This window comes from Lontra canadensis, unplaced genomic scaffold (genome assembly GCF_010015895.1).
Source record: "Lontra canadensis isolate GAN:19392208 unplaced genomic scaffold, GSC_riverotter_1.0 scaffold107, whole genome shotgun sequence".
Classification (NCBI taxonomy): Eukaryota; Metazoa; Chordata; class Mammalia; order Carnivora; family Mustelidae; genus Lontra; species Lontra canadensis.
This window is the reverse complement of record NW_022631101.1, coordinates 4,777,336-4,788,702: the sequence shown is the minus strand read 5'-3', so window position 1 is coordinate 4,788,702 and position 11,367 is coordinate 4,777,336. Positions and strand designations below refer to the sequence as shown.

The following is an 11,367-nucleotide window of genomic DNA, read 5'->3' as shown; positions in this document are numbered from 1 at the left end:
CCTCTTTGTGGTCAATTTGCTCATTACACTTTACGTGATTCCCCGCATCAACCCCCGGCTAATTTAACCACATCTAATCAATTCAAATGGTATGTATTGCGCATCACCTATGTACTAGACCAGCGACGTCCAACTGAAATATAATGTGAGCCCCACATGTAATTTCAAAATTTCTGCTAGCCATGTTAAGAAAGTAAAAAGAAGGGGCGCCTGGGTCACTCAGTTGGTTGAGCGTCTGCCTTGGGCTCAGGTCATGACCCCAGGGTCCTGGGATCCAGCCCACGGTGGGGCTCCCTGCTCAACGGGAGTCTGCTTCTCCCTCCCAGGTTGAATGAATGAATGAATGAATGATCCAGAGGTACAAGGCAGGGACCTGTGTTTTTCTAGACTCTCTCCCTAGCTTCTAGAACCATGCCTGACGCCCTAGTAGGTATTCAGCAAACACGTGCCTTGGCGCAGTGTTCCCCCTTCCCCCACCACCTCCCTAACACTGCCCTTAGCTGGGGGGTGGGGCTGGACAGCTTTCCTCTGTGACGTCACAAAGACCCTGCCATGCCTCTGGCCTCGGCCCTCCTGCTGCTGTTGGGCCTGAGCGCCCACGGAGGCTGGGGCTGCCTGCAGTGTGACCGCTCAGTGCAGGAGGCCCTGAGACAGCTGCACTCCGCCCTCATCCCCAATCGCTTCCATTTCCAGCAGCTGCTGGAGCGTGCCCAGGCCGTGATCCTGGGCATGGAGGGGCCTTTCTTCCGGGACTACGCTCTGAACGCGTTTGTGGGGAAAGTGGGTGCGTGCTGGAGAGGGCAGGGTTCCTGGCACTGCGGGAGGTTGGTGGGGAGGGGGAGAGACCCGTGGGGTAGCCCGAGGCTGGGGTGGGAGGCAGACGCTTTGGGGTCTGCCTTTCTAAGAGGGGAGGGTGGAACCATTCCTGGATGAAGATGGGGGTGTCCCCTGGCTCTCCGAGGGACCCACTGGAATTTCCTCCCATCTTGCCCCCAGGGATAGATCACCTGGATCATGTGACGGCCTTTATCAAGAACCAGACAAGCCACTTAATGGTTAATTCTCTAAGAGGTAGGAGCTAAGAGGGAAAACCTTTTCCCAACCCCCTTCTCTGTCCTCCCTTTCCAGGAGTCCACCACACGTTCCCTTGATATTAAAAACAAAACAAGCAAAACAAAACACACGAGTATAGCCTTTAGTGTGTGTCTGTCAGGGTTCTAAGTGTTTTACTCAAAAAAGTCGAGGGACAGTTCATCACTGTGGGCGCTACTGTGATCTGCCCTTTACAGAGCGGGAGACTGAGGTTCAGAGAAGTTAGGTAACCTGTCCCAAGTACACGGCGCAGACTAATTCCTAACCACCACCGCTGGCGTGTCTCTTCTGGTTTTGTATTCAGTGGCCCCGGTGGGGTTAGTCATTTAAGGGCCTTATAACATTCCCCAGTAGAGGGCAGTAGAGGGCCCCATGGATGTTTGACTTTTTTTTTTTTTAAGATTTTATTTATTTATTTGACAGAGATTACAAGTAGGCAGAGAGGCAGGCAGAGAGAGAGAAGGTGAAGCAGGCTCCCCGCTGAGCAGACAGCCCGACGCGGGGCTTGATCCCAGGACCCCGGGATCATGACCGGAGCCGAAGGCAGAGGCTTTAACCTACTGAGCCACCTAGATGCCCCGATGTTTGACTTATTTGTGCCTCAGTTTCCTCATCTATAAAACAGAAATAATAGCACTTACCTCATGGTCACTGAGAAGGGTAAATGAGTTTGTGCATGTGCATTTAGAACAAAGCCAGGCAAACAGTAAGTGCCCAATAAATGTTAGCTATTAAGATCATTATGCTACATCTAGCCTCCCTGCCTTGAACAGAGGTTGGCAAAATACAGCTGGGGGCCAAAGCTTTTTGCCAGCCCCCTGTTTTATAAATAAAGTTTTATTAGAACAATAATAATTTACATATTGTCTTCCACCACTTTTGCTCTCCAAGGCAGAACTGAATAGTTGTGACACTGACCATTTAGACCTCAAAGCTGAACATATTTACTATCTGAACCTTAACACACAAGGTTTAGAGCAGCAGGTCTCAACTCAGGCTGCACATTCGAATCCCCTAGAGAGCTTTTAAGACATTCCACAAGCCTGGGCAGTGGCCAAGAAAATTAGAATATCAGGTGTGGGGCCCGAGTATCAGTAATTTTAAAGCTCTAATTGAAAGCAGTAGCTAAAGCTCTCACCTTTTAAAAAGGTGATCTTTGTATTTTGAGAAAATTCCAGTAGTTATAAAAGTTGCAAGAATAGTACCGTGAACACCTATACACCATTTGTTCACCTTAACACATTGCCTCGTTCGTTCCGTGTGTGTACCTTTTAAAAGTTAGTGACACTTCAACATTAATTTCTTCAATGGAGGATCTCCTGAGAACAAGGAAGGGTATTTTCTGGCACTATGAGTGGACCTAGGAAATTTAATGCCAGCTCCATACTATCCGATATCCAGTCCTCAAATTTCTCCAATGGTCACAGTCGTGGCTTTCATCACTACCTTTCTTCCAATCCTTGATCTGCTCTGGGATCACGCACTGCATTTCTCTTTATGACACTGACATTTTTGAAGACCCCTGGACAGCCATTTAACCAACTATTATTGTATCATTTGGGGCTCGGTCATGTTGGTGCGGAGAACTCAAGTGGCTGACGTAGCTGCTTGGTCTCCAGCTTCTCCGGAGGTCAAGCCGCTACCATGTGACACTCTTTTTGGTAGGCTCCATGCCCAATGTGGGGCTTGAACTCACGACCCTGGGACTGGGTTGCATGCTGTACTAAGGAGCCAGTCAGGCATCCCCAGAAAGACATCCTTCCCAGGCAGGATAGTCCAAGGACTTAGAGGAACCAGACCTTTTTTTTTTGGAATGTGCAGGGTTTGGACAAACCAGACCTGCCGAGTTAACCCTTTAACCCTTTACTGCATAACATAAATGAGAACAAATACTATGGAGAAAATACCGCAGGGGCCAGGGGATAGGGGGTGCTAGGAGTAGGGTGGGGGCCGCAGTATGAAGTCAAGCAGCCAAAGGGATGTCACCGACAAGTCGGCATGTGAGCAGACCTGAAGGACAGGGGGAAGCCTCAGGAAGCAGCTGAGGTAGAAGACTGCAGGCAGAAAGGACAGCTAGAACACATTTCTGAGATGGGCCTATGTTTGGCATATTCACAGAACCTCAAGGAAGCCAGGGAGGCTGGAGTGCAGAGAGGGAGAGTTGTGGAAGATGAGGTCCTAGAGGTAAGGGGGCAGGGATGGGCAAGTGGGCTAGAGCCTTCCAGGCCATGGTGAGGACTTTTGGCTTCTATTCTGGGTCACATGGGAGGGCTCTGAGCAGAAGAAGGGGGATATGGGTGAGCTTACTGTGGTTCTAAGAGCATACTTCTGGTTGCGGAGAAGAGATTTGAGCAGGACATGGGGGAGCCTGGCAGACCAGCAAGAAGCTGCCATGGTGGCCCAGGCAAGACATGATCGTGGCTGGAACAGGGTGGTAGCTGGGGAAGGGTTGAGAGGGAGATCATATTCCTGGATCTGTCTTGGATATATATTTTTATTAAAGATTTTATTTATTTATCTGAGTGAGAGCATGAGAGGTGGGCAGGGGCAAAGGGAGGAGAAGCAGACCCCCCGCTGAGTAGGGATCCCAATGCGGGGCTCGATCCCAGGACCCTGGGATCACAACCTGAGCCGAAGGCAGACGCTTAACCGACTGAGTCACCCAGGCGCCCTATCTTGGATATTGAACAGACAGGTTTTGTTCATATAACATGCATGTTGACAGACTGCATGCAGGGTGTGAGGAAAAAGGAGGCAGAGCACCAAGGACTGGGATGAACAATTAGAAGCAGGCACCTCCCATCTCCTAAGGTGGAGAAGACTCGAGGGTTGGGAGTAGGCTTGGAGGAATGTGTCAAGGTTCCGTTTTGGACTTACTGATTATAAGATGCCCATCAGACATCAGAGTGCAGTTCCTAAGTGGGTATTTGGCTCCGTGCATCTGGACTTCAGGGAGTGAGCGCTCAGGCAGTGAGCGGTCTAGGCTAGGGACATCGATGTGGGAGAAATTGGTGTACACAGAACAGTGCTGTCCGGTGGAGATACGATGTGAGGCACAAGTAGGAGTCACACGTAATTTTAAATTCTCTAGTAGCCGCGCGTTTAAAAAGGTAACAGAAACAGGTGAAATTAATTTTAATACATTTTATTTCGCCCAATACCTAAATGACCATTGCAACATGCAAGCAACATAAAAATTATTGAAGTTTTTTTTTTTCAGTTGTTTTATTCACACCATGTCTTCAAACTCCAACACACATTTTATACTAACAGCAGACCTCGATTCAGGCTAGCACATTTCAAGCACTCAATAGCCGTGTGGGCTAGTGCCTGCCACATTGGACAGTGCGGGTCTAGGTAATATACAAAACCATGAAGCTGGATGAGATCAGCTGGAGGAAGGAGTTAGTGTAGACAGGAGAGGAGAACAGGTCAGAGGAAAGGAAGGGAGAGGTAACCAAGTCTGTTCTACTACTTACCCGATCAGAAAACTGAGGCTAGAGGAAGGTGGATTGTCCTGGGGCCCCACAGTGGATCAGAAGCTAGATGCAAGACCGCCCAGGCCACAACTTAAGTAATACCCGGTCTTGGTGACTCTTGGTGAATGAAAAGGGGTTTCCTCGTCTCTTTGAAGCTGCAGGTGGGGTGGGCTTGCTGGGCACCTCCCACCCCACAAGGATATCTGTATCTCTCTCTCTCTCTCTCTCTCCTCAGATGGGCCTCTGCTGGAGGAGCTGGTGGCTGTCAGGGAGAGAGTGATCAAGGAACTCAAGAAAGGTTTAAAATCGTATGAACAGAAAGGTGCAGCATCTCTCTCCACCAAGCCCCTCCTCCCCTATTATCACTCAGTTCCCTTCTCCCACTTTGTCTCCCAGACTCCTTGCTACCTCCCCTGTGACTCAGTCTTCTCTGCCTCTCCCCAATATTCCCTGCTCTCGTTTCCAGACACACTTCTCCCTCCCCTGTCCCTTCCCATTAAATTCTCAAATTGCTTTCCCGACTTAACTGACTTCAGCTCTTTTCTCTTGCAGCCTGCCATCGCAAAATTTGCCGTGAGTCCTGGATTTATTTTCTGTTCCTCCCTTCTCTACCCTTCCGCACCTCTTTACCCTGTCTCCCCGCCCAAATCAAGCTCCACTATCATCTACTCCATCTGGTGGCTCCTCCTCCCCAAAGCTATAATATCTAGGGATATCTGATTTTTGAGGGTTCATGGAAGTGGTTGCAACCTGCAAAAAAGCATTTTGGGGCATGTCAGGATGGACAGGCCAGGTCATAGAGCAAATAAACACCACGTCCCAGTGGTTTAACAAAGGAAAGATTTCTCTCTTACTCAAATTCCTTTTGAGAGTTGAACTTTTCTTCCAAGTGGTAGCCCGGGGAAATAGCCCAGACCTGTGTTGTGGCTTCCAAGCTAGCTTTAGAAGGAAGAGAGAATACGGAGAACTCCCGACAGGAACTTGTTTGTCCTGGTTGAGAACTGGCCGCATCCGTCTGCCCACTTTCCATTGGCCAGAACTCTGGTCACATGGTTGCAACCTACTGCAAAGGAGCCTGGGAACTGGAGAGAGAGAGTCAGGAAAAAGAGGAGACAGATTCGTGAGCATCTACCCACTCTCTGTCACAGGGGCCTGCAAAACGGGAATGTAGAAATGCAAGCATTCTGTTTGTGGGCATTTAATCTACAGATATCTACAAATTAAATGATCTGTAGACATTCAATCGACAAATCTAACATTTGTTTAACTAATTAGATGTCTGCAAGCAAATGTTGGACAACAGGACAACTGCAACTCAATTCAACTTTTCAATGATTCTATAACAATTTTTCTTTCATTTTTAAGCTTTTAATTGTAAGTCATCTCTATACCCAACTTGGGGCTCCAACTTACAACCTTGAGATCAAGAGTCACATGCTCCACCGACTGAGCCAAGCAGGCGCCCCTAAAAGTTATTTTTAATGTGAATCAGGGCACTTTTCTCATCTTCCTGTGCTGTGCATGGGACCTCCAAATTCAGGAGGGCCAAAGACTCCCATCTCTTTCCCCCCTGCTTTCCTGCCCCTTGCCAGTCCTCTGATATCTGCCCTTATCTCACTTCTCCCTTCCCTCCTTTTCAGGCTTGCTAAGAGAAGAAGTCTTAGACTGTTTACATTGCCAGAAGATCAGTCCCAGGTGCATTAAAAAAAAGTACTGTTTTGGTAAGTTCCTGCAGGTGAGGGAAGACAGGGGTGCATGAGAGATGAAGACAGCCATGACCCAGCAGATACGGCTTTTGAGACCTCCCACATATGACCTTGAATCCTGCACTTACCACTTGCTTACAGTGTGACCCAGATGTTGCTTCCACATTCTGAAATTCACTTTCTGCCTACTGTTAACTGGGAAGATTCTGCTGTAACTTTAAAATGCCTCTAATACCAGAATGGCAGGTGCTAGGAAAGCATTTTCTTTTTTCACCAGTGCCACACCTGGGGAGTCCAGAAGAATCTGCTGAATTTGTTCACTTACTCACTCATTCATTCATTCAGAGATTTTTTTTTAAGATTTTTAAATTTTTAAATGATTGCTACCCCCAGCCTGGGGCTCGAACCTACAACCCTGAGATCAAGAGTTGCATGCTCCACTGACTAAGCCAGCCAGGTGCCCCCAGAGATTTTTTAAATGTAAATCCTCATAGCAGTGAGAATAGTACAGTGAACCCCCATATATCCGTCAAGATTGAAAAATCATGCTGTTCCCTCTCTGTCACACTGTTCCTATCACTCCTTTATTTCAGAAAAGTCTTCAAGTTCACCTCCTCAAAGGCTCCCTGATCACACTCACTAAAGTAGCACTTTCTATCAAATTATGTTGACAGTGGACATGCCCCCACATTTGGTTTACTTATTTATTGCCATGGTATTTTTTTTAAAGTTATCTCTATACACAAACTCACCGCTGCAAGATCAAGAGTCACATTCTCTGCCCACTGAGGCAGCCAGGCACCCCATTCGCATGGTATTATTTTTTAAGATTTTATTTATTTAATTAGGGATGCCTGGGTGGTTCAGTGTGTTAAACCTCTGCCTTTGGCTCAGGTCATGATCTCAGGGTCCTGGGATCGAACCCCGCAGTGAGCCCAGCATTGGGGCTTCCCCCTCTCTCTCTGCCTGCCTCTCTGCCTACTTGTGATCTCTCTCTCTGTCAAATAAATACATGAAATCTAAAAAAAAAAAAACCAGTTTAAAAAGATTTTATTAATTTATTTGACAGAGATCACAAGTAGGCAGAGAGGCAGGCGGGGGGGGGGAGGAAGCAGGCTCCCCATGGAGCAGAGAGCCCAATAGGGGGCTCAATCCCAGGATCCTGGGACCACGACCCAAGCGAAAGGCAGAGGCTTTAACCCACTGAGCCACCCAGGCGCCCCTGCCATGGTATTTTAAAAGAAATCAAGCATTGTGAGATTTCACCCATACATAGTGTGTACCTCTAAAAATAAGGACATTTCCTATGTAACCACACTGCCATTCTCACACCCAAAAAACCTAGCAACAATTCTTCAATATCAAGTAATTCTAAGTCCTTTTGCAACTTCCCTAATTGTCCGTGGAATATCTTTCGCAGCTGATTCATTCAAACCAGGACCCAATTATAGGACTTCTCATATAATTCAACTATAGGTTTTTTCCCCACCTTTTTTCATCTAGAAGAGTCTCTCATTAGTTCCTCCCTCCCCCTTCATGACACTTACTAGCTGCAAAGAAGGAATTTGTCCAATGGCTCCTTTAGGACGGTGGTTAACTACAATAGATATTTTGAGGACCCCATTATGCTCCCAAACTGAGGATCAGCAGAATGGAAGACAAATGTCTCATATTGCCTGCATTTTAATGGGGTGAAGGGTTAACTAGGGTTTCTCTTAGCGCTACTGACAGCTGCGGCTGGACAGTCCATGTTATAAGGGCTGTCCTGTGTATTGCAGGATGGTTCGGTAGCACCCCTAGCCTCTACCCCACTAAATGCCAGTAGTACTCCCCTCACCAAAGTCAGGACAATCATTTCTAGTCTCCAGACCTTTCCAAATATCCCGTGGGAGACATAATTGTCTTCAGCTGAGAACCGCTGGACAATTACATGAAGGAATTACATGAAGGAATAAATTACATGAAGGAATAAGTGGACTGATTCTAGATAGCAAGTGTGTTCTAATGAAAACAAAACGGGAAAGTTTGATAGAAAGTGCCTGGGAGAAAGGGAGGGACGGTGCTACTTTAGAGAGTGCAGGCAGCGGGACATCTCTAAAGAAATGGTGTTTGGGATCTAGAGGGACTGAGCAAGTAAGGAACAGTGTAAATGACAGAGGGAACAGCTAGTGCAAGGATCCAACATGGTTGAGCAACAAGAGGGAGGCCAGTGTGACCAGAGCCAAATGAATGAAGAAGGGCATAGTAGCTAGCAACTCACGTGGTGACCAGATTGTGCAAAGCCTGGTGGGCCGTGATGAGGATTTAGGCCTTTATTTTGAGTGAGAGGCCGGCTTAGGGGAGGCTCTGCGGGAAGAGGCACTGGAGAGAGCTTAGGTGGTGACAGGCGCCCTCTGGCGGTCAGATGGGGAACTGTAGGGCAAGGAGACACACGACCCCCCCCCCCCCCTCCCCAGAGAGATCTGATAGGGGGCTGGACCAGGTCAGTAGCCCACGAGATGTATCCAGGAGGTGGATCAGACTCTGGATACATTCTGAAGGTGGATCCAAGAGGCTCTGCTGACAGAATAAAAGAGTCGGGGGGAGAGGACGACTTGAAGATGCCGAATGGGACTCTCAAGGATCTTCAGGATCCCCAGCTAAGATGCATGTTGACTTTCATCTTGTCTTGAGACTGTCAGAATATTGCATCTGATGTTCACCGGCAGTCGAAGGATCCACGTCTCCCCCGCCCCACCCCCTAGCCAACGAGTCGTATTTAGCGCTGAGCTCTTCGCTGGCACTGGGATGTGCTGTGTAGACTGCCGGTGCCGCGACGGCAGAGTTGTTTGCCAGTGGGGCTCGTAGAAGTATGCAGCGCACCTAAAACAGTGCCTGGGACACAGAGTTTGAGGAATGGAGGAATGCAGTCAGACTCCAGGAGAGAGGGCAGCAGACCGGTAGGGAGGAGGGAGAGAGAGGCTGAGGTTGCTGGGTGAGCAGGTGGGAGTGGGTGCAAAGCCAAGGAGAGGAGGTGACTTGGAAGTCAGGTTTGTCTCCCCCACCCCACCAGTTGACGCGCAGCCCCGAGTGGCTCTGCAGTACCAGAAGGAGGAGGAGAGCCTGCAGGATAGAGGTGCCATCATTTCCATTTTTCTCGCTCTTCTTTCCTTCGGGGTCATCGTGGCTGCGTGAGTCATCTCTGCCCTCTCCTGAGGCTTCCAAATGCCCCACTGGGCCCCACAAAAATGTCCCTGCCCTGTATTGGTCCCTGTGTCATTTGGGAATCTCCCCCTCACTCACTCTGTCTGTGTCTCTCCTCCTCTCTCTCCATCTCTTCTCCTACCCACCCTCTATCTCTCTGTCCATCTCTCCTTCTCTCACACCTCCTCTTCCTCTCACCCCTGGACCACCTTTTATCTTTCCTGGGTCCTCAGCACTTTTGCCTCTCTGGATCTCTTCCTCCATAAAATGTAAATATAATTATAAATACAAATATAAATATAAAGATATATATATAATTGTATTTCATGCATGTGCCATGGTATGAAGACAGATGTCATCAGAGCTGAATTCATTATTATATATTCTTCTTCACCATCATCGTTATATTAATTTATTCTGTTCTGCTTTTCAAAGTGGTTAAAATGAAAATATTTCCATGGGTCCCAAGCACTGAACCCAGGGCGCAAGGGGGAAAGTGGACCTCACCCTCCTCTTTGCCCTTCTGAGGGACTCTCCCACTTCTTCCTACCTGTTCCCCCTCCAGCTCCTCTCCTCTCCTCTCTCTTTCCCCTTTTCTGTCCTCCCTGCTTCCTCCACCTGCCCCTCACCCTCCTTTCCCACTGCCTAGTGGTGAGTCAAATCAGGACTCAGCACAATGAATGTCTGCTCCCACTGTGAGCTTGTTCGGTCTGTGTCCCCTTCTCTCTCCCTCTCTCTGCCTCTCCCACTGGGCTTTCTCCTCTCCTCCCCCTCCCTGTCTCAATCCTGCTGTCCCCCCCACCCCCCACCTCCCAAGTTGAATCCCTCCCACCTCCCCTCTCTTTCTCCAGTACCTTCCCCACTGCTCTTTCCCACTCCCCCATGTTCAAACCCCTTCACCACCACCCCAGTCTTTTTTTTCTGTCTTGAATCTTGTTTCTCTCTCCCTAAGCCTCTTGCCCAAGGTCTGTCTCACTCCTTGGTCTCTTTGGCATCCTTGGCATTCCTTGGCTCATGGCTTCCCTCCAATCTCTGCCCACCCACCTCCCATCTTCAGATGGATTTTTCCTCTGCGACACCTCCTCCTATGAGGACGCCCGGCTTTGAATGTAGGGTCCATCCTAAATCCCAAATGATCTTAATTACATCCACCAAGACCCAATTTCCAAACAAGGTCACATTTGCAGGTCCTGGGGATTAGGACTTGGATATACGAGGGGGTGGGGGTGGGGGGGTGTGGATGGACGCAATTCAATTCAGCATACTTGCTTCTCTCTCTTCCTCATTTCCTTCTCTTTCTTTCTCTTCTCCATGAGTCTCTTGCCCTATGTCTATGTCTTTCAGAGTCTCCTTCAGTCTTTCCCATTCTTACTGTTTTCACATTTTACCCTCACTCCCAGTCCCAGATTTTCTCTCCTCCTCATTCATGTACCAACACTGAATGGCTGGGAACCCTGGAAATCTGCCCAGATACCCATGATGTCACAGGCCGGAATAAATAAGGCTGATGATTGGAGGGTGGCATGGAGGGACCTGGAGGGACCTGAAGTTCTCTTTGTAACCTCCAGGCTTTTTCTCTCTGACCAGGGCTATCACGTACAGGCAAAACCGAAAACTCCTGCTGCAGTAGGGCGGTGGTTTGGGGTCTGTAAGGGGAAAGGAAAAGAAGTTTAATAAAGTCTATGACAAATTCCTTGATGTCTCTGTCAGTTTCTGGAGGGCCCTCCTCCCAGTTGGGTGTCAAGGGTTGGGACCAGGTCTCACTCGTCCATAGGTACCAGTGACCCTACATCAAAGTAGAAGAGATTTGGATCTTCAAGAGGAATAGACAACCTACAATGAGAGCTTGAAAGGACAGCCATTCCTGCTTTGAGGAGGAACGCATCCTAAAGGAGATGACACCATAG

General features: G+C 48.5%; 1 protein-coding gene across 2 annotated transcripts; it reads left to right on the top strand.

The window, feature by feature from the left end:
- Positions 1-529: 529 nt before the first annotated feature.
- Positions 530-11,135, top strand: IZUMO2 (IZUMO family member 2). Of its 2 annotated transcripts, XM_032839107.1 has the most exons (7): positions 530-784; positions 997-1,071; positions 4,807-4,893; positions 5,124-5,144; positions 6,212-6,292; positions 9,330-9,447; positions 11,048-11,135. In XM_032839107.1, exons 1-7 carry the CDS (start codon positions 553-555, stop codon positions 11,088-11,090), a joined length of 657 nt encoding a protein of 218 aa, XP_032694998.1. In that variant the 5' UTR covers positions 530-552; the 3' UTR covers positions 11,091-11,135. The 2 variants fall into 2 exon arrangements, with proteins under 2 accessions (XP_032694998.1, XP_032694999.1); XM_032839108.1 differs by lacking the exon at positions 5,124-5,144.
- The last annotated feature ends 232 nt before the right edge of the window (positions 11,136-11,367 follow it).

Bases quoted from the DNA above. Each gene is read 5' to 3' on its own strand.
- IZUMO2 (XM_032839107.1), top strand. From the start codon at position 553: ATGCCTCTGGCCTCGGCCCTCCTGCTGCTGTTGGGCCTGAGCGCCCAC. The intron at 1,072-4,806 runs GTAGGAGCTAAG...CTCTCTCCTCAG, and splicing joins AATGGTTAATTCTCTAAGAG to ATGGGCCTCTGCTGGAGGAG. The intron at 5,145-6,211 runs GTGAGTCCTGGA...CCTCCTTTTCAG, and splicing joins CTGCCATCGCAAAATTTGCC to GCTTGCTAAGAGAAGAAGTC.